The sequence below is a fragment of the Mustela lutreola genome, chromosome 11 (assembly GCF_030435805.1).
Source record: "Mustela lutreola isolate mMusLut2 chromosome 11, mMusLut2.pri, whole genome shotgun sequence".
Taxonomy (NCBI): Eukaryota; Metazoa; Chordata; class Mammalia; order Carnivora; family Mustelidae; genus Mustela; species Mustela lutreola.
The window spans coordinates 59293599-59316278 of NC_081300.1; the positions used below are offsets into that span (position 1 = coordinate 59293599).

General features: G+C 41.0%; 1 protein-coding gene across 5 annotated transcripts in view; it reads right to left on the minus strand.

The window, feature by feature from the left end:
• Positions 1-22680, minus strand: part of PIEZO2 (piezo type mechanosensitive ion channel component 2) — a 450629-nt gene that overhangs the window by 103963 nt on the left and 323986 nt on the right. For 3 of the 5 annotated variants that reach the window (XR_009345787.1, XM_059139041.1, XM_059139044.1), the window contains exons 9-17: positions 21496-21615; positions 18667-18705; positions 17534-17672; positions 14499-14647; positions 10667-10897; positions 6967-7090; positions 5532-5815; positions 4246-4394; positions 1561-1734 (exon numbers count right to left, since the gene is read on the minus strand). Coding sequence is in view for 4 of the 5 variants with exons in the window: in XM_059139041.1 (XP_058995024.1) it covers positions 1561-1734; positions 4246-4394; positions 5532-5815; positions 6967-7090; positions 10667-10897; positions 14499-14647; positions 17534-17672; positions 18667-18705; positions 21496-21615 (1409 nt within the window). In the remaining variant the exon portion in view is untranslated. The remainder of the gene's footprint in view (positions 1-1560; positions 1735-4245; positions 4395-5531; positions 5816-6966; positions 7091-10666; positions 10898-14498; positions 14648-17533; positions 17673-18666; positions 18706-21495; positions 21616-22680) is intronic. The other 2 variants (XM_059139042.1, XM_059139043.1) reach the window with 2 other exon arrangements.

Genomic DNA, 22680 nt, shown 5'->3' on the forward strand with positions numbered 1-22680 from the left:
TGCTGCCCAACAGGTTTTTCTTAATTATTGAATAAGACTTTTTGAACAAATAGTGAGGGTTTATAATGAGATAAAGCATGTTACCTCTCAGAGTTAAATATCAAATTTTATCCCTAGCGTTCGCAAGCAATGTCAAAAACGTCATAAAAAATACTTTCACAATTACTGATAAATGTTACTTTCCTGTGCCAGGGCTGCGTTTGTAAGCTTTTAATCTTAGGGTGACTTCTCCTGCTAACTCCTGCTAACAAGTTTGCCTAGAAACCATCTCTCCTAGGGGGCTCCCAGACTTCCAATAACTACCTTATTTTTCCTAATGTTTGATTATCACTGAGAGCAGTCACTGACCCCATCAGGGCCCTCACCATGGCGGGGCATTGGGAGGAGACAGGTAATCGCTGAGTTTGCTTATTGATACAGCCAAGACAGAACAAGAAATAACAGTTGCTTGTTGACTCTGGATTCTACTGGTTGGGAGCCATTCACAGACTGAAAGGCATCTGAAGCTTACTCAGCTTACGTCCAAAAAACACAATACGAATATGGAAAAGAAATCTGCTGGCTATCCATACACAGATAGAGATTATAAAATGGTTTTCACAACCAAAGACGGGTTTTGGAGTCATCTATGACTCTAGTTCCTAGTATAGCAGAAAACCGAACGTCCAGTGGTTCATAAACTGTGCGAGATGAAATAAGACTTCATCTTCTTTTGCTGTACTCATTGTTTCCCTTGAAAAGTTCAGAGCTAAGTCAAGGGGACTAAGGGGATTGTCGGCTGGCATCTACACTCCCTGGGTACAGCCCTTTGCTCCCTCAGTTGCTCAACAAGGGTTTTTCCAGGAACTGAGTCATCAGCTAAAACTGAAGCAAAGAGAGAAATCACCATGAACGTTCATCAGAAGAATGCTTGCAATTTCCCTGTGAGAGACCCGACTGTGAGATTTGTGATAAAACCATTGTGGTTGCAACACACACGGGCGGGGAGAGAGATACCTCATCTGTTGCTTGTAAGCGATTTATATATTTACAGATGAGAAGACAACAGAGAGCTGATAAAAGCAAACACTGTCTTCACTTTATTTCCTTGCACGTCATGCTGATTTCTGGTAGACTGCAGATTTTATCCTTTTAGGCGAAGTTCATTTCCAAAGCTGAAAGGAAAATTCTGCCCATCGTTTTTGGTATGCTCTCAGAAAACTCATCCTCTGAATCAGCCAGATTTCCTAAATGTTCTAAAAACACATCACAGCCCAGACACAAAATATCCACCACCAACTCTTAAAGTATTTGCATCCACGCAGCTATTTTAAATCTACTCACGTGAGGATCAAGATCACTTGGTATTAACCAGTCCTGAGTCACTACGTAATGTTTCAGAAACTGCCATCAAATACGCCACATTTTTCTCTCATTTCTTATTTTCACTCACCCACGGAGAGCTCAAGGGTGAAACTCTAAGGTTAGTTATTGGTTTCCTGCAGGGGGCTCCTCCCCGCTGAAGTGAGTCAAAGCTGTCTTGCCCAGAGCAAGAGGCTCGTGCTTCTTGCAAGCGCTCACCTGTAGATGGCGCTGTCTTCCTTACTGGGAATGGACTTCAGGTCTGTGAGCTCCAGGAACCGATCATGGAAGTAGTGAAGGTGTAAAATGCACACCAAAAGAAAGGAGGTGGGGATGAAGATGCGAGTGAACAGCTCTGCTACGGTAAACTGTTTTAAGCCAAGATCCTCCAGCCTGTAAAACAAAACAAAATGAAACAAAACAGAAAGCGAGTGCTTTTCTTTCCTTTTTTTTTTAAAAAAAGATTTTACTTATTTACTTGAGAGAGAGAGCATGAGAAGGGAGAAGGTCAGAGGGAGAAGCAGACTCTCCATGGAGCTGGGAGTCTGATGCGGGACTCGATCTTGAGACTCTGGGATCATGGCCAGAGCCTAAGGCAGTTGCTTAACCAACTGAGCTAACCCAGGCCCCCAAGAGTGCTTTTCTTAGGCACATTGGTTTTGCTGTGGATCACATCACCCTCTTTCACCACCCTGTTATACCATTTCTTGCAACCCCCACTTCCGTGCGTTGACTTTGATTTTTGTCTCCATCAATCCAACTGACCTGCTCTCCCAGAGGTCAGAAACAACCTCAATATTGCTAAATTCAGTGACTGCTTCTCTGTCTTTGTTTAATTCTGCCTCTAGTCCTTCTTGAAACAATTCTGGTCTTGGTGCCGCCACACTGGCCTGGTTTTTCTCTTCTGTCACTGTTTCCTCCATTTTTTTGTTTGTTTGTTTGTTTTTAATTGGACCTCCAGATGTGACATAGCCCCAGACTTCAGTGCTGAGTATCTTCTCCAGCTTATTTCCCCCCCACGTTATCTCACAAGTCCCACTTGGACACTATCTTTTCTATACACCATCTTAGCACCAGTGACTCAAATATGCATTTACAGCTCTGGTTTCTCCTGTGGACTCTCATGCCCAAATATCTAACAGAAGTTCTTTTGTTTTTTGTTTTTTCCTATAGTTATTTCATATTGAGTGTCTTCCAAACAGTGTTCTTGATTTCCCAGTTTTGCTCAGTCACGCTGTCCTGCACCCCTGCCCCCCCCCCAACTAGAGTCCTTCCTTTATAACTGTCTACCCTGTGCCACATTCTGAAATCAGAAAGTCTGCCTTTCTTTGCCTTCATAGCACATTCATCCACATTTCCTTCAGCCTCCTAGACATCTCTTGAAGCTGCCCCCTTCTGTTATCTGTCTCTGCATCACCTGCTCTAGATAAACCACCATCATTTCTCATAGGACTCGTGCTGCTGCTGGCTAACCTGCCCTATGGTTTCTACCCTCACCCTCAGATAGCACATTTTTTTTCAGCCTGTCAGGAGTTCTTTAAAGACTTAAAAATGTCACCAAGATTAAAATGCCGACAAGCCCTGCCCATCCCCGGTGTCTGGCTGCATTCTCCACCTCGGCTCTGTCCACTGTCCCCCTTGCTCCCGGCAGCTGAAACGTCCCCGGCTTCCTCCCTTGTGCCAAACTCAGTCTTGTCTCAGGATCTTCCTGTTTGCAGCTGGGATGCTTTTCTGTATCTCACACCCAACTCACACTTTTCTTAAGCCCTTCAGGGGGAGATTAAATGGCACCTCCTCAGGGAAGCCTGCCCTGACCACTCCGTTTACAGTTTGTACCCTCACTGTTCACTACCTCGCCCTGTTTTTGTCGCCTGCACAGACTTGCCACAATTAATTAATTAATTAATTAATTTGCATATTAAGTAGGGGTTTTTTTGGTTTTTGTTTGTTTGTTTGTTTGTTTGATTTTTGGTCTCCTCCACTAGAAAATAAACTCTGCAGTGCTTAGGCTCTGTCTGTCGTGCTTCCTGATGGGTTCCCAGGCCAAGCCAGTATCTGGCACATGGGAGGTATTTGATAAATATTTGTTAAATAAATGTTAAAGATGGGTCAGCCTAGCTACATGGCGAACCTTTCCTTTTAAGCTTTTCTCTTTCCCACCTCAGTATACTCATTCAGCTCCGTGCCCCATTCTGGTAACTCCTTCCAGAAGTTTACAGCAGCAAATCATAAAAGAACACAGCACATGCACAGATCTATTATGTGCACGTGAATAATGATTTCCTCATTAGTCCACTAGCACTTTTGCTATGGCCTCAAGTACTCCTTAGAATCTTCGCAGCCAGCTCCATAAGCAAGGAGAGGCTGCTGCTTTTTATCATAAGCCTAGGAATCAACTGAACTGCTGAGCGTAACTTCAACTGGGAAGTAGAAGGCATGAGTGATGAATGATGAAGCAGGTATTTCACAGGAAACAGTGGGTTGAGCCTCTGCCTTCAGCTCAGGTCATGATCTCAGGGTCCTGGGATCAAGCCCCGCATCGGGCTCTCTGCTCAGCAGGGAGCCTGCTTCCCTTCCTCTCTCTCTGCCTGCCTCTCTGCCTACTTGTGATCTCTCTTTCTTTCTGTCAAATAAATAAATAAATAAATAAATATTTTTTAAAAGTTATTTCATTCAAATGGGGTTGAAAATGCACCTTTTGGTTAATAGTCATTAAGTACATACTCTACGTGTCAAGCCTAGGGCTTGGCAGGGAGACCACAGAAGGACCTGTTCTCAAGGAACTTACAGACAGTGATGACTTCACAGTTTACTAGAACCTCCCTAACTATATTTGAACAAGATGCATGGAAATCTTCACGCCATCTGTCCCTTTCACAGCCCATTTTACACCAAACTGCTTACTTTTCTTTTTTCAATCCGGTCATATTTTGCCACAGGCCTGGGAAGTTCTCAAACTGATATGTGTATATAAAGATAAGCACCAGCATTGTGTAAATCACCACAGACATCCAAAAATACTTTAGGATTCGCCTCCACCATTCATAGTGCACCTGTGAATCAGACATCAAAAAACACACAAGAAAAAAGAACTGATTAAAAAAAAACAAACTTACAAAAGCACCTGATTTATTCAAGTATGACAAGTGATGATGTTGACAAGTACTCAAAAATCAAATATATTTCATTTTTGGCTTTTGAGGCTCTGTTCCTCATAGAGGCAGCTGGGTCCAGATTAGAACCTCAGGACCATGAGAGTTGCTAAGGAGGTCTTGGGTTAAGTCGCTCGACCCTTCTGAGCTTCTGTTTCCTCCTCTGTAAGTACCTACTTTGAAAGCTGAAAAGAGGATGAAATCATCATGATTATAAGCTAGTCTATGGGAGGCGTTCAATGACAGCATTGTGGTAGTTATTGCTGGGAGAAAAAACTGCCTCCATTTTGAGATTCCAGTATTTAAAAACTTCACCAATGTCGGTTGAGATACTTTTGTCTCTACAGGTGAATTAGTGTAGTTATTTCATTTATTCTATTGGCTGCCTGCAAGAACAGTGTCCTGTTACACTTGTTTCTATCACTGAGCAATAATTTTTCTGTAAGTTAAGACTGAATTGGTGGAGATCTTCTTATATTTTAGTGGAATCTTCCATAAATCTAATGGATAAAATACTAAAGAAGGTGATGTATTATACACACACACACAGGTTCCTGATCCTAAAGTCTGAAGTACAAGTGAACTGGTTCAACCCATATTTTAGATTACCCAGCCGCTGTTCTTCACTGGCTGTTGAACAGTCAGTGAAATTAAAAAATGAAATTGAAATTGAAATTAAAATCGAAAATTGACATTAAATGTAGACTTAAAATTGAAATTAAAAATGAATTTAGTTACACAGGTTTTCTTTTTTTTTTTAATCAAGAAGTTTTGAAAAACTCATGAAGCTTTTTTTTGTTTGTTTTTTGCTTTTTGTTTTTTACTTTTGAAGAACCCCCAATTTTAAAATAACATATACGCTGAAGACAGTCATTTCCCCTTCCAGGCCTTCTTCATTTGCCTTTGAATTGCACTGATCACTTTAGATACTACATTCCTGGGATGACAATCATTTAGAATCTCAACAAAGGAAGCTCCCATGTATTCCTGGGCTGGCTACCAGGATTAGAAAAAGACAGAAGACGATGGTTTACCTACCTGATACAAGGCCACACAGAACAGAAACAGCACCATGTAGATGATTTTGTACATCACAATTTTACCCTCGAAGCTGACGAAGAAGAACATTCCTCCGCAGACGTAGATCCAGTACTTGATGAACATGGCCACCACCAGATTGCCCAGGACCTTCATGATGTCCTGGTCATCATCTTCTTCCACCTCCTCTTCTTCTTCCTTCCTTCTTTCTTGCTTCTCTTCCTTGGCTTCCTCTTCCTCCTTCTCTTCAGGCTCTCCTTCTGTTTGTATATCTTGCTCGTCATCTTCAAAATAGAAGACCATGCAGTTACACTTAGTTAGCTCCCCACCCAGAGCCACACTTTGACCATGTGATGTGTGAGTGGGTGGGGGGCATGGAAGTCTACGTTGTCTGTGTTACTCTGTGATTTGAATGATTTTAGACGGTTGCAGTAAACCAGGCAGCGTTTATACCCAATCATAATCAACTTTTGAATTTCATACAGTTTAAAAGCTATGAACCGGGAATATTTTATGCTCATCTTTTTTATAATACCTAACTTAATTTCCAGTATCCAATGACTTTGAGTACTACAGGATCTAGAAAATTAAGCTTTGAGTACTACAGGATCTAGAAAACTAAGAACAGGGACTCCCCTTGCCCTCCATTCCATGGTTTTGCTTTCTACCATTGCAGTTACCCAAGGTCAACCACAGTCTGGAAGCAGGTGATCCTCCCTCCTCCTGACACATGGTCAGGTCAATAACAGCCTAATGTTAATGTCACCTGCCTGTGTCATTCACCTCGTCTCAACGCCTGGGCATTTTCTCATCCCACAGCCTCACTAGAGGGCTGAGTACACCACAAGAAGATATTTTGAGAGAGAGTGAGACCACATTCACGTAACTTCTATTACCAAGTATTATTATAATTCTTCTTAGTAGTAGTTGTTCATGTCTTATGGTGCTTAGTTTATAAATTAAATTTTATCATAGTCTTGGATGTTCAGGGAACGAACACAAGTATCTTCAGGGTTCAGTACTATCTGCCGTGGTAAGCATCCACTGGGGTCTTGAAATGCATCCCCTATGAATAAGGCGTCCCCCACGCATGACAATAACACAAATTAAAAGGACGGTATCAATTTCAAATTCTGATTGTGTCAGGGCTCTGAAAGTGTGACCTTGGATAAAGCATTTAACTTCTCTGAACCTTTTTCTTCTTCCCTTAAGTGGAAATGAATTTTGTGAGGATGGAATGCAGACGCATTTCCAAAAGCTCTTTGTGAGCTCCCGCATGCGCACGAAATCGTCCCCACTGGGGCCCTGGTTTTCCATCACTCCAGGTCACGCTCAGCTTTTATCTGGTCTGAAGCACAGAGGCTTTCTGATGTATGTGTGGTGTCCTCTCTCTGTCATTTGCTGAGCACAAAACTCTCTAGTCCCACTAATTTACCTTTTTCTTCATTTTCCTGACTTCCGATTTTGATCTCTGATAGAAGAGCTTCCTTCTCTTGAAGAGCTTTTTGCTCAGTGAGGTGTTGCCTCAGCAGGAGCCAAAAAGTAATGGTGAAAAGTATCTGAAAGCAGGGAATTAAGAATTAAGAATTAAGCCACCCATTTGAAATGTAAATACAATTCAACATATACAACATTTTCTCCACATTTCAGCAGAAACACCATAAATAAGCCTCTCCGTTAGAGACAGTCGGGCAGACACTGGATTTCACCTGAAAGTCACTGGCTTTGAAATCCCCTTTGCTGAAGACACGGACAAGCGTGTTGAGGGCCAGGAGGACATTTGGCAGCAAGCTGGGGCGCAGGAAAGGTGTCCCGACAGCCCAAACTACTTCCATCTGGGCCGGAAGTCAGCTTTGGCAACTGGTCTCCCAGGAGGGGAGAAAGTCCTTGCTTTCCTGTCCCAACTGTGACATGAGCACAATTACAACAGGAAGACATATTTCTTCCGTAATACTTGTTGACTTTGCGATGTTCCTTGGGATGAAGAATTCCACAGATGGGGAAAAAGAACACTTCATCCCGGAAAACAGAACCCTCTAATACCCTATTCATCTCCCAACGCTGAAGGAAGAAATGTTTTAAGTGTCCACACTTGTATTTTAAGGTTTTGTGGAGGGCTGGGGGCAGAGGGGAAGCTGATGCTTTGGGGGAGCACCTTCTTCAGGAGATAGAGGACCTAGTACATAGTATTTGTTTTGTACTAGCTTTACTGCAATACAATTTACACGCCATATACAATTTACCCATTTAGAGTGTGTGACTCTGTGGTCTTTTACAAAGTCACAGTTGTGCCACCAACACTGCAGTCAATTGTAGAATATTCTCATCACCCCAAAAGAAGCCCCAGAGCAGTCACCCTATTCCTGCCCACCTCAGTCCTGGCCAACCACTACTTTACTTTCTGTACAGACTGCCTAATCCGGGCATTTTCTATAAGTGGCATTACTTACTAAACATTCTTTGGTCGGTGGCTTCTTTTGTTTGGCATAATGTTTTCAAGGCTTATTCTTGTTGTGGCACCTCACTTCTTTTTATTATTTGATAGTATTCCATTGTACAGACAGCATTTCATTTCTCAGTTGATGGGCATTTAGGTGGTTACATTTTTTTGAGGTTATTCTGAATAATACTGCTATGAGCATTCATGGCCAGGTTTTTGTGTGGACATAGGCTTTCAGTTCTGTTGGGTATAAAACCTAGGAGCAGAATTGCTGGGTCTTGTGGCAATTCTGTGTTTAACCTTTGGAGGAACTGAGAGACTGTTTTCCAAAGTGGCCGCAGCATTTTCCATGCCCCCCAGCATGGGGTTTCAGTTTCTCCATTAACACTTATTATGGCCTGCTTTCTTCTTCTTTTTTTTTAAGATTTTATTTTTTCATTTGAGAGAGAGTGAGTCAGAGGAAGGGAGCAGGGGAAGGAGGAGAAGCAGACTCACCACTGAACAGGGAGCCTATGCTGGGCTCGATCCCAGGAACCTGAGATCATGATCTGAACTGAAGGTAGATGCTTAACCTACTGAATCACTCAGGTACCCCTCGTCTACCTTTTTGATCCTAGGCATCCTGCTGAGTGTGAAGTGGCATCTCACTGTGGTTCATAGTATGATTTTAATAAACACTTGCCAAAGACATGAAAAGAAATAGACAAATGAATGGGTCAGTTTTAGTGAAATAACTGCCCACTTGATGGTCCATAAATTACCCACTTCTTTGCCTTCAGCATAAACCAGTCCCAGTCAGTCTGGGACAACATGTTTAGGGCCAATGGAAGCCAAGATCCAGAGTGCCTCCATTACTGAAAACCTGGCATTCAACTTCTGGGAGTCACAACAAATTGAACTATGGCTGCAATTTGGGAAAGGAATCTGTTTCTCTAGTGCATGTCTAAGGAGCTTAGGACAATGCTCAGTGGTAGATGAGACCCCTTTCCTGGAAAAGGTGATCGACAAGCCCGATTTAGAAAATGCGGTTGGTGTAGTTGATGGAGTGGAGAAGACACACTAGCAACTGAAGGATGTTACCAAAGATTTGAGTCTTACTTTCCCAGAGTGGTCAGACCTCTGGGGTCACGGGACATATTCTTTCTTTCCTCTCATTTTCCATCACAGTGACCCATTCAGTACTTGGCAAAGAGTGTGTTTAATAAAGTACCTTGACAAATGTCACCATGATATTTTATGATCTTAGGTTGTGTTGTTATCTGTGATAAAGACTTGCATTTTTTTTTAGCTCCTGGGTACATTAAAATATAAGTGGAGACCCTACTTTCTTCAGAATAACACTGTTTTGTTTTGTTTTTTGTTTTGTTTTACAAGTAATACATCTAATTCTCCAACAGTGTCCCCAGACCTCCAAGAGCTGTTCATCTTAGATTAGACAGGAGGTTGTTCAACCAACTAGCTGGGATAATTTCCAGATGTCTCACCAATATTCCAAGCTAGGCTGGAATGGATTTGTGTAGTCAAAAGATGAGGTTTTGAATTTCTCTTATAAAGAAAAGACTAACTTCTCAGTTTTGGGTGTGTGTTTAAGGGAAAGGTCAGGGAGGGAGAGAAGGAGTGGGTAAGAGTGTGAGACTAATGTGAATTATCGGTGAAAAACTCTGTGGGACTGTCAGCATGGGGTGGGGGTTTGAGAGAGAAAGGAAGGAGGTTGCCATGGTCTGTGAACACAGAGGGTTATGAGCTAATTTCTGTTATCACTATTTACCCGTTGGGAGTTTCTCCTCTACCTCAATAAACTTCACCAAAAGGTCTGTTATGAGAACCAATCCTTGGTTTACTAGTTCCCTGTTCATGCCTAGTTGCCTTGGATATGGGGTATTTGGTAACCTGTAAGAAAGGAGCTTGCTCTCAGAAAAGGTGGGCTTCGTGCAATATAAATTCATGTCCTTTTCAGAGAACGATTCTCTCCCTGGAGGAGAAAGGTGTTTAAGGATTGGGGAGTAATGACACAGGACTGCTCTCACAGGTCTTAACACAATGTCATCAACACAACAGACACATATGGTTTAGAGTCAACCACACTGTCCACAAAACAGAAAGGTTGGGGCACATAATCTGAAGTCAAGGGTATTAAAACAAGCCATGAAAGTAATGACTACTGGGAGATCATGAACCTTGTTGCTACCTATGAAGGCATACCATATAATCTGCAGAAGGAAAAACCAGAAGTGTCATACTCAATTTTTGCTGCTAACAGCATTTTTGAAGATATAATTGAATAAAAAATGTTGTTACTAATAATCAATGATTACCTGTAACAACAATGCATTCAGCCTATTTTGAAAAACGGAGATCAAAGAAAGTCCTCTAACGCTTACACACATTTTACCCTGTATTTTCTTATTTCCCCTTGTAAATTCTACTATAGTGTAATTGACATTAAAATATAGAAGACAGTATTTTTCCTCTCAGTGGAGAGCCTTGTTATTGTAAATAAAATATGAAAGTGTGTTATAATATTAGAGAGGCCATTAAGTAATATAAATTGTTTCCTAGAATTTTTAAGCTATTCATTTTTGTAAAGCGTCAAATATTTGGAACCCATGTGAGTAAGTCTGTGCACAGATATGCTTCTTATGATTATTGTGGATTTGTTTCAACATTTTGTTTTCTTGTTTTCCTATTCATTTACCTTGGAGGCAAGTTCTCCTGGCTCTTTTTTTTCTAAAAACCCTGGGACCTTCTTAATTTCAGGAAGTTCAAAACTCCATATATACTGTAATATCAGCAACAGATTTCCGTAGACAACCATGAAAGGAGAGCTGATCATGGCATATTTTCTTCTGTTGCGAATCATCCAAAGGGTGCACGACCAAATCAACAACACAAAGGTCAACCAGCTGTGATAGGTAATGCTCCAAGCCTTGAGGGAGAAGGAAAGAGACAACACAACGATGGTGAGTGCAATGTGAAGTCCCCACCCTCTGCTGACTTAGAAGTTGTCTTAAAGGAAAAAGTGAATAATATTCAATCCAGGGAGAGGAGGGAGTGGTGAAATCACGGAGAGACATCCCAACCTGGGGCATAGGGACAAACTGAAGAGAAAGACTGATCTTGCCAAGAACATTGTTTTTTAACTTCCTGCAGGGAAAGGAGCCAAGGGCATCGGTGTGTTCCTTCTAAATTTTTTCCCCTTTGGGTAGAAAGGTCTTCATCTTCACTGCACTTTACAGTATTGAAAGCAACTGTAAGTGCTTCATCCCTTCTTTTTCCAAACTAGCTTGAGAGTGATTTAAGTCATTTAAGAGTGGCAGGTCAATGTGGTCATAGCTGGGCTCTGAAATGGAAATCATGGGCATCACTAGGGTAAGCACACAAGTCGGGCATTAGAGATCACTCTGGGATTATCTGAGAAGATGTGCACCATAGAAATTACAAAATTTACACAAGGAAGGTGTGTCTTTGGCTTCCGCACACTCCAAACAATAAAACCAAGTTCATTTGAAGGTCAGCGTTGGCTTCTGTCCTGCAAGGGGTAGGATTAAAGAGCCATCAGACCTATTGGACAAATGATACATCTCCTTCCATTCACATGAAATTTGCAAAGAATCAGAAACGTATCATAAAGGGCAGCTACCAGAACAATACCTAAATCAGGCTCAAGACTATTAACAACTTCCAGAAATCTATCCTTTCTTACCATAATCTTTGATAATAAATCTTTGTTAAAAGACATTTAAAAGAATTTTCTAGATATATTTGAGCCTAATTGAAATCAATTGTATTCCTGAATATCATGAATCACCAGGAGTTAGTTAGAAAGCCCAAAATGTTTTACAAGTCTCTTTTGTTTCTGGAAAATAGAGAAGTATTAAGATAAAGGAAGTCAACATGGAACAGTTATTTCTTCTCAGCAATTTGCAAACTTGTTCTAAAGGTCAACTAGCTTTTTAAGGGGCGGATTATTTAAAATTTTTGGTTGAAACATATGATAAACACAAACTGGATATTAAAATTGTTTTTATTAAAATTAGATTCGTGATTGATAACTACTAGCAAGGCTGAATTATTTTCATGAAAATATGATTTCTTGGAAGTATTATTTATCGGAAGTTAAGTAACATTAAATGCTTTTACATTTGCATTAAATAGTGTATTTAATGCATTTATCCCAATATAAAATGCAGACGAGACTGCCATTTTTGTGTGTGACCCAGGAGAATAATAATCTTATCTTCAGAGATATCATAATTCTAGTAGATTGTCCCCCTCCTCCCCACAAACTACTCTTGGGAAGGTGAGGGTGATAGAGGAAGGAAAATAAGTTAAGAGGAATTTTTTTAAGCCTCTTTCCTTAATAGTGTCTAAGTCACCTATGCCTTTCAGTGTGGTGGTTTGGCCATTTCTGCATTACGTTCAGTTTCCAGATTGCCTGATAGTGTAGCAAATTTGTACTTTATAGTTTTGAATAAATACATGTATCATTCTAACAGACTTGGCTCCCCACGACTGTCCTTTCTGTCTGTGATTAAAATTCTATTGCAGTAGCCTGCTTCTGTGGGAGGCAGGCACTTTTAAAGACACTAATATTATGGCTCCGTTAAAACAATGAAAATGGCACCAGACAAGGGCATGTCTTTAATGAAGGATCTGCTCTGTTACGTTGTTTTTACAATAGATTTTTTCTACTAAGTAGCAAAATGTGTATTCCAAGTTTTTTGTTTTGTTTTGTTTTGTTTTTAAGCTCTATTTCTTTACAAAGAAACAAAGATCAAACTTTATAAAGACCAAAGACCTTTACAAAGACAAAACTAGGGGTGCCTGGGTGGCTCAGTCGGTTAAGTATCTGCCTCCAGCTCCAGTTATGATATCAGGGTCCCCCCCTGCATTGGGCTTCCTGCTCTGGGGAGTCTGCTTCTCCCTCTCCCTCTGCCTTGTCCTCCCCGCTGCTTGTGCACGTACTCACTCTCTGTCAAATAAATAAATAAAATCTTTAAAAAAAAGATCAAACTGAACTGGCTTATTTTTAGAAAGAAGAAAAATGTATAGATACTCTATTGAGTTCAGAGTCAGAATTGTATATTTCATTTATAATTGGTATTTTAAAATTAGAATTTTATTACAGTTTAAATTAGAGGTTGATTTATCAAAAATGTCAAAAGGTACCAAGAGCACAGAATTAATATTATTTAAAGAACAGAGTTTGTAATCACTAAATGAGCCATCTTTAATTTCTAGGAGCTTTCTCTTTGCCATCCCTCTCTCAGATGCACAGTGGTCCTTACGAGAAGCTGACATTGACTAAACCTGCAGGTACATTTGGAAGACATCTTGAGGGAGTGACTGGAGAAATTGTGTTTAGGTATTTCCCCTTTAGAGGTATAGAATATTTTCATTTTTTATCATCAAAGTTGTCATGGGATCTCACCATTGACAACTAAATATGGAATATTTTTGTCATTTTTTGGAAGATTTTATTTATTTATTTGACAGAGAGAGAGAGAGAGAGAGAGCCAGAGAGCACAATGGAGGGAAATAATAGAAGGAGCAGGAGAAACAGGCTCTCTGTTGATCAGGGAGTCCAATGTAGGACACAATCCCAGGACCCTGGGACCATGACCTGAGCTGAAGGCAGATGCCCAACCAACTGAGCCACCTGCCCCAATAGGGAAGAGTTTTGTGTTAGTTAAGTGGTAGGCATTTCAAAAATAAATCAGATTTCTCATACAAGCTTGTTTTTAAGAAGGTTATAATTTAGACGGTCTTTTATTTTCTATCTCTAGGTTAAAGGACTATTTTTTTGAAGCTGTGATGCCCAAGATGGAAGAAGCAAATATAAACACACATCAAATGAGTGCGCACAATCAGAAAAGCTCTTGGGTACTCTGGTTGCTTGACGTTCATACTGGTAAAAATTTACTGCAGCTAAGATGGAGTAAAGTCTCACTCAAATTTAGGGTAAGATGTGAAGGTAACTCTCACTGTCTGAAGAAAATAAAAGCGGTCATTGTTAACTTTGGACACCTTCAATACCATACAGAGAAACTACCCAATAGATCTTTTAATTTTTTAAAAATGTATTATTATTATTATTTTTATAGAGAGAGGAAGAGAGCAGGGGGAGGGTAGAGGGAGAGAAACTCTTAAGCAGGCTTCACACCTGTGGCAAAGCCCAATGTGGGACTTGATCTCACAATTTTGAGATCATGACCTGAGCTGAAATCAAGAGTTGGACATTTAACCGACTTAGCCACCGAGGGGGACTGCAATAGATCCTTTTAAACTGACAAAAAAGGAACAATCACATTTGACAGGCTAATTTGAGAGAAATATACTAATATTTAAAAAGAGGTTAAATAGAACAGAACAGGATTTTGAAGTCTGTAGTATGAGGATCCCAAGAAAAATAAAAATAAACCAACCATCCCCCACTGAGACATTAGGGAGATTAGAATCTGGTGCCAGCCACGAGAGGGTTGTGGGGGCATTTGTGGAGCATTCCGACTGTCCCCTCTCATACATACCATCATGGCAATGAGGGCACAGATGTAACTTTGTTTCATAATAAACTGGAACACAGAGACCATGGCGTGAACTTTAATGCTTCGTTTCTCCTCATGGCTCCTTTCCTCCTCAAATTCTTCCTTCTCATCCTCTTCTTCCTCTTTCTTTTCTAGATAGAGAGATAATTTATATAACTTGATGCTAATGTTTAAACTCTGGATAAATGTCCCCAGCAGTGTAGCACATATATGGTTTTAACATAGACTTTTATTTAAGATTTTAGAGATGATTTCCAACGAACAAAGCCTTTAGATTTAAACAGATTCAGTAAGTGCTGCCTGGTCAGTGTAATGGAATCCTGCACTCAGAAATCCCAGAAAGAAAATTTGAACTTAAGAGATGATGTAAGATGGTTCCTAATGATCCTACCTCATGATTATGTATTCCTCTCCCCTTGAGTGTGGGTGGGACCTCCGATGGGTCACTCACAAATAGGAGGGATGGGATAAAATTTCCAAGATCAAGTTTAAAAAGATCGTGACTTCTGCCTTGGGTACTTTCTCTCATTTTCCTGCTCATTCTGAGAAGCCAGCTGCCGTGTTATAAACTGCCCTAAGAAGAGGTCTGGGAGGCAAGGAACTGTTAGTCTCTGGCTAGTAGTCAGCAAGAACTTGAGGCCAGTCAATAACTATGTGGGTGTGGGTGAAAGCAGATTCTCCTCAGGTGAGCCTTCAAATGAGACCACAGCCTGAGCCAGCAGCTTATCTATAACCTCATTGGAGACCTTGAGCCAGAGAAACTCACCCTAGTCACACCTGATCCCTGCACCACAGAAACTGTGACAATAAATGTTTTAAGCCACTAGTTTTTGGAATAATTTGCTATTCAGTAATAGATAATTAATGCAAAGAGTATCTGGAGTATGGGTATAGTGAAGGTGCAGAAAACCAACCAGGCAACCAACTGAGCAACCATTTTGCCAGCGTGAGCTCAGTAACCCATGGTTTCCTTTTACATCACGCTGAGGCAGAAAGTCATACTAAGAATGGAAATATCACATTAAAAGCAAGAGAAAGTGTGGAGGGCTGAGGAGAATAGGACCAGCAATGGAAAAGAACTGGCACAGTGGTGAAAGCAGGGTTTCTCCTCAAGATCGTCTTCTACAGGTCAGGAAAACTAATTTGATTTCAAACATGAAGTAGTGAGTGACACACTTATGTGAAACATCCTTTCTGTCCTGTTCAAATTAAATGGGTCGCATGTAAGTGGGTTGCATCAGGGAGTTGCTCTACACCACAAAGAGGAAACATAAACCACCAAAAACCCAGTGAGCATGCACAGCACACTCCAGAAGTGAGTGTAGTGTGATGTGGCAGTATTTCCTCATGCACAAGCCCACTGCCTTCCACCCCTCCAATGTTGGGACCGGAGGCTATAAGGGGAAGTCCACAGATGGGAGACAGTGAGGAAGAAATGGAGTCTGAGGCATTTTTCCAATTCCTGGCGCTACTTTTCTGGTTGTAACACTGTCTGCATATATAGATTCAAATTAAAAAGAAACAACAACTAACTTTCCAGCTTTTTTTTTTAACCTTTGGAAGTCCAGGTTATGAAGTGAGAATGCGTACGTGCCCTGTCAGTAGCCAGATTCTGCTCATTTCTCTTTATGTTAAGTCATGGGTAATGAAAAGATACCGGGCCGTGACCTGAGTGTCTCAACCTTTAGAAGTTGCATATGCTGGTTCCTGGGCCTATCCTTTGTAATTCAGATGCCAAAGCATGGAAGAGCCCACTTGAGAGAGTACAGTATTTCCTTGAGCTATTTGGTAAGTGAAAACCTTGGTTTAAGCCCAACTTACAAACTGAAACACATGCATGTAGAAAGCAAAAATGGGTAATTAACCCATGGAGTCTGGTGCTCCATGAAGATGGCAGGTGCCACCTGGGGGTGGGGGGATGGGCGGGGCTGCTAGCTTAGAGACCTGAACTTGGTCTGACCTTACTGAGGAAGGCTGCAGAGTGTGACTAACCCTTTGTACTGCTCAGTGGATACCGGGTCAGGGACAACTGCAGGGAGTACTATAACTACATAGAACACTATAGTAGAATAAGTCTGACAAAGAATTATGAAAAAAAATACATTAAGCTGACTGTATCAATAATACAGACTGGAGAGTTGCCCAGTTGCTGGCCATTTACTCAAGGTAGGATCATGGGTCACAACTCTAGGTTTAATCCCAGATAAACAGAAAACACCTGCAGGTACTCTGCTTTTATTTTTCTCCCTCAGTAGCAAACTTAGTTAATTCTCTCTCTGTGAATTGATGATAGGCATGGTCTCTGGCAGGACAGTGACAACAGTGGTTGAGTCAACTGTTGCCTTGCAGGAACAAGGGGCTAGCATTGCCAAATATTCACATTGTTCAAGGGATTCCAGAAACTTCCATATCTCAGTCAGAGCTGCACTTTCAAAATGTTGGTTATTTTCTTTTTTTCCCTTCAGAAAATGCTGCATAGACCAACCAGACAAAACATGACCCAAGTCACAGACACCAATTTGTCATCTCTAGGAATGGCCTGTTTTCCTTCAACATAATAAACTGAGAGAGACAGGGGGATAAGGTCTAGTATAAGTTTCCACCCTCCCATTCTCCCCCACCCTTTTTTTACTAGACAAAAAGAACTCTTTCTGAAAACATTCATCCATTAACCAGCAGAATTTCTGACCATGATAATATCAAATTCTAGAAAAAAACAAAACATATACACACACATGGGTTTAACACTATAAATGAGTTGACATGTTTAAAATGATTTTTTCCCCTTTATTTTTCAAAGCTTTCAATTATACCATTATTTTGTACAGAAGGACAAACTAGCCATAGCAATATGGTAGGGCGATATACATAACTGAAGGAAAGAAGCTTCATTATGCTGACCATGGAAGACAATACCTGTTAGAAAAAAATAGAATGGACACAAGAAACAATGAAACACAAAGAGACGCCGGGCACATGCATGAGAGGAGACGAAAGCAGCAGGACTGGCTTCTTACCTGAGGAGTCTTCAGAGGGCTGCCACCGGTACTGGGGGGTGGAGTACAGCTCAGCTTTGGCAGGGCCGTTCTCTATGGGCAGACTTGGGTGGATGGTATGGTAGTCTACAGGATTGCCGTTCACAGTCACCAGCAGGCCCTGGCAGGGGAGCGCGGGGCAAAGGCACAGTTGTGTTTCCAATGTGGACACACTGTCTCCTTGCCTTGTGCTAGCTAGACAGAGCCCTAGAGCGGAGAACTGATTGACAGCTGAACGAGGTGGTCATTTACCCACTTGAGCAAAATGAATCATCTACACTCCTCGGTTCACATCTATTTTCCAGAGTGGTCCCAGTAAAAATGGAATCTGATCTTCTTGTACTTCTGCTAAACCCCAGGCAAGGTATCCTCTGTTCTTAGTACCAAGGGGAAACCCTGGAAAGGGCTGGCTGAGGCTTCCTGGTCTGGATTGGTCCCCTCTCCAGGCTCTGCTCTTAGGGTTTCTCCTCCCAGCCCTCTCTCCAGCTGTTGGAATTCCAGACTCTTCCTAGTTCCCAGCCAAAGCACCCCTGCCTTGGCCACTCCCCACCCTGTCCACAACCCAGTGCAGCTCTGCAGAGGACTAATGCAGTCTTGGGTTAGCTAGAGCCCTCTCGGAAGGTCTTTGCTGAGGCACCTTTGGTGATTTGCCTCAGTGAGTTATACTGTCTACCAAATATTGACACATTTCATTACACATTTCATTCTCATCTTGGATTTCCCATGTTGAACTTCGTAAACGCTTAGTGTGATTTCTTGTTTTTTCCCTGTCTCTTTGGCTTTAGGGTATAAGCATGTGTGTGTGTGTCCATGAACATGCAAGACTTCCTATTCCAATTATGTAATAGGTTTATCTGCAGAGCAAAATGTTTTAAGAACCCTCCAACTGGCTTTTAAAAAGTTTAAATACATTCTGTATGACTATAGTCGAGCTCATATTATATGAGGTAGTGTTATAATGGCAATAAACCAGATAGAATTTCTACAAGAAAAATATTCAGAAACTTAGGGAAATTTTATAGATCATTAAAATACACTCAAAGGAGCCAATCCCATTTATATCACTTCTGCATCACTTATACGAGCATAAAAGATAATTCTAAGAATATACTAACATCGGATGGTTTGTAGTCATCTTGGGTCATGGATAAAAGCTGTAAAAGCAATGCAGGACAGCAATGTTAATAGGTAAGCAAAAAGCATTGCAATGTTTATATATATCTGTAAAGTTTTACTACACATATTCCATTCCTTCAACTAGCTAGATGCTAGTATGTTAAAATTGCCATGCAAAGTACAAAGGGACAAATAATTGAACTGGATGTCGTTATGTGTTATAACTACTCTCCAGCTTCTGATGTTGACTTTTAATTGTGACAACAAATAACCAGTCACGAACCACGTGATTACAAAGGCTGATCATATTTTTAACTGTCTTGTTTTACTAGAATAAGCTTCTGCTATTAGTACCCCCCAAACACCTGAGACCTCTGCAGAATTCTGAAAACATTTACTTTTCAAGAAATAGATGTTTCATACTCAGGAAAAATTGATTTGTAATGCACACTGAGAATATTTTAAGATTTACATATTATCTACCACAAACTAATTATTACATGACTGTGCTTTTATTTTTTACTTTTTTATTTATTTTTTTATGACTACGCTTTTAAACAGTATTAACACCAGGTGGTTTGGGCCTTCCTCAAATAAGAAGCACTTTCTGGGCTAATGGTTCTCTGACTTTTTTGGATCAGTACTCATTTATAATCACAAAAAATCACTGAGAGTCCCAAGGAGTTTTTAATGATGTGGGTCCTGTCTGTCAATATCTACTATACTAGAAATTAAAACCGAGGCCTTGAAAAATATTTATTAGTTCCATTAAATTTTCCTCAAAATTTAACATGTTCACATAAATCATTTTATTCAAATAGCTATACTTTAAAAAAGACTGAAAAAATATGCTTTTGTGTATCTTTTTAATGTCTGGCTTAAACGAAGACAGCTGGATTCTCATATCTGTTTGTGCATTTAATCTGCTGTGATATGTTATTCTGGCTGAAATATATGAAGAATATCTGGCTTCACCAAGCTTCATAGTTGGAAAAAGAAAGAGTATGTCAATTGGCTAGCCAGGTCATTGTGGACAATTGTTTGTTTTGATACCATATCAAACTCACCAAGTGGTAGTGACCTCAAGATTAGCTGCTACGTGGAATCTGAAATTGTATCAATGAGGGTTTCATTCTGTTACGTTAAAATCCCACTGCTATATCACATATTGGTGATTTGCCTCAGTGAGTTATACTGTCTACCAAATATTGACACATTTCATTACACAATATTTAAAAAAAACTCATTTTTTAATACAGTCTTACCACTGATCTCATCATGGAGGTCCTCAAGTATGGGGGCGTTTTTAAGCTTTGAAGACTGGATCCAAGTTTTCTAATACTCTAATTTTCACTCAAAAGTTCAAATTTTACCACTGGCAACAAACATTGTCGGTTGTTTGCCTTGAAGTGATGGGCTCACTTCATGTACTTGCCAGGAATTCTCTGCCAAATCCTCATCTCTGAACACCCGTAACTCGTCTACTTGCAGCTCCTCCCAGGGCCTGTGGTGTGTGGTGGGTGACGGCCAGCTCAGCTTACCCTTCCTACACTTGACCAAGCAAGGGCTTTTGAGCAAGACATCATCACCCCCTCACACGTGGTACTTTGTTGGACTTCCCACTTTGCCACACAGGATATTAAAAATATGGTGAGTTCTGAAGTAGAGATTTAAGAAGACGGATATCCATTTTGGGTTCACCAAGGACATTCATAAGTGAACTGGCCTCACCGCTTTGTTTCTTCAGAGTGCGTGGCCACCAAGGGTAGGGCTATGGGTGTGGGGGATTCGTGCCACCGCCTGGGTTTGCTTTTTGCTTTTGTATCAGCAGAATGCAAGTCAGCATAGTGAAAAGAAGGCACATATTTTAAATATTACTTAAATAAGAGTTTTGGGCTTTTGGAGGGTCTCAGGAATTCCCCAGAAGTCCATAGGTCTCTCCTTTTGAAAAATTCCTGGGCTGTCTTCTATGGCTATCTGTCGTTTGTAAAAGAAGCAGCATAATCTGACACATGGTGTGATGAGAGAGAAAGGCCCCTGGAAATCCTCAGACATCTTAGGGCACCCCATGGGCCTGCAAGGCCATCCACTGCCCTGAGGCAGCTCATTCATTGCTTTGCACATGGTGGCCATGTTGAGAACAAGACCATGTGACTTCAGGAACCCACTGGCCACCAAATAAGTCAGAGAATCTACTCCTCAATTCTCTAACATGCTACCAAGCAAGTGGTTTGTATCTGTCATGATGACATTGCAAATGGGCATTTTTAATGAATCAGTAGAGCCCTGGGTTGAGTTCAGCATGGTCAATAATTGCTCCAAGGGTTATACGAATTACCCATCGTGACTCGTTTTTCCTTGTCAATCCATACTGTTGCCTGGGAGTCGTAAGAGATCCTTAATCATATTCACATAGACTGTTTTGTTCTAAGTGGTTACTTGAGTTATTACTGTGGCCAGCTGGCCAATGAAATGAAATTATTTTCTGCAATGTTTTTGACACTGAGACTTTCCCTGCCTGGTGCTAACAGTTGCTTTGTTATTTTTTTGTTTGTTCTAAACACAAATCTATTTTTCTTTTTAAATTAAGTCTTTCTTTTGAGGATGAAGAGACTTCATAGGAAGCACTCAAATGTAAACTGGTGTTTTCATAGCACTGGGTTCCCCTCTCTGCATAGAGCTTTCTGCTACCGAGACTTCAAAATCAAACTCCTTCTGTAAACTATGCACAATCTGAGTTTGCATACGATATATGACTCATATTCAGCAATGTAACACAAAAGAAGCAAAATAAATTAGGGAATGGAAATTGCTTTCTTGTGGCTTACTTTTCTTTCGTCAGTTGGGTAATGGGTGGCGTACCACAGGCTGCGCCTCCTCTCGGCTGTTATTTGGATGGGGCTACAAGCCAGGGCTCTGTCCTCTTCCTTGGTCCTGTCATCCTGCACCTGAGACACAGAATGACCCACAGGACAAGCTCTGCTTCCCAGAGCAGCTCCCTTAGTGCCCTGGGGGACCCCGAGAAAGTGTTTCCCCCGTGCCTTGATAATGATCAATTTTTTAAATGAATGTATATGATAGATGGGATTTCATCAAGACATTTTTAATAATGACACCAATGCTCCCTTGTAAATTCTCAGCACATCAGTGATACATCCTGATCCCTTCCAAGCCCCATAAATAACAGAGATAAGCTCTCATGTGAACTATCCACACCTTCCCACCAGGTATTCCAAATTCCACTCACCACGCAAATGGTTCTTAAAGGAAGAACCTTCAAAAAGTGCTCATTGGACTGTGTGACCCATCCATGGTTAGTTTTTAATTAAAAGGAAATTAAGTAAAGGTAGAATCATTGAGAGCTTACACACAACAGTAAGGAAGAACTTATCTAATGCACAAAACCATCACCTTGCCTTACATGACACTGGCCTACATTAGACAATTGGTCTAGAAGAGATATAAAGAAAGAGAGAGAGTGTAAGGGGCAGAATGCCCTTGAGTGCTTTTGTATGGTTTCCCAACAAAGGTGTTCCAACAAAAAGGGCATTAACACACCACTGATAGTGGAGTACAGGAAGGGAACTTAAGGTCTTGGTGCCCAATTTCTGGGTTCTGGTGTGCCAGGATAGAGCACCCATAGGGAGAACCCAAATGCCTTGGGTGGGAGTTCATGCATGCCAGGTGGGAGCCCATACACTACTTAATTCTTGACACCTGCTTCTCTCTCTCTCTCTCTCTCTCTCTCTCTCTTCTTAAACATGCATCATAGACTTTCACCTCAGAACTCACATTTGCTGGCTGGCATTTTTCATGAAATGTGCCAGGTCATCTGGAACTATGATATAATCAGCCACCTGTCTTCCATCATTGCCTCAATGAGAAAGTGCTGTGTCCCAGCCCATTTAAAATACTGGCCACCTGAAATGTTGACGCTGGTATGAATTAGGCCCTATTCTCCACACACCCCTCTAGACATGGCGGTCTAGAAGACGGCTATTAAATCTACTTTC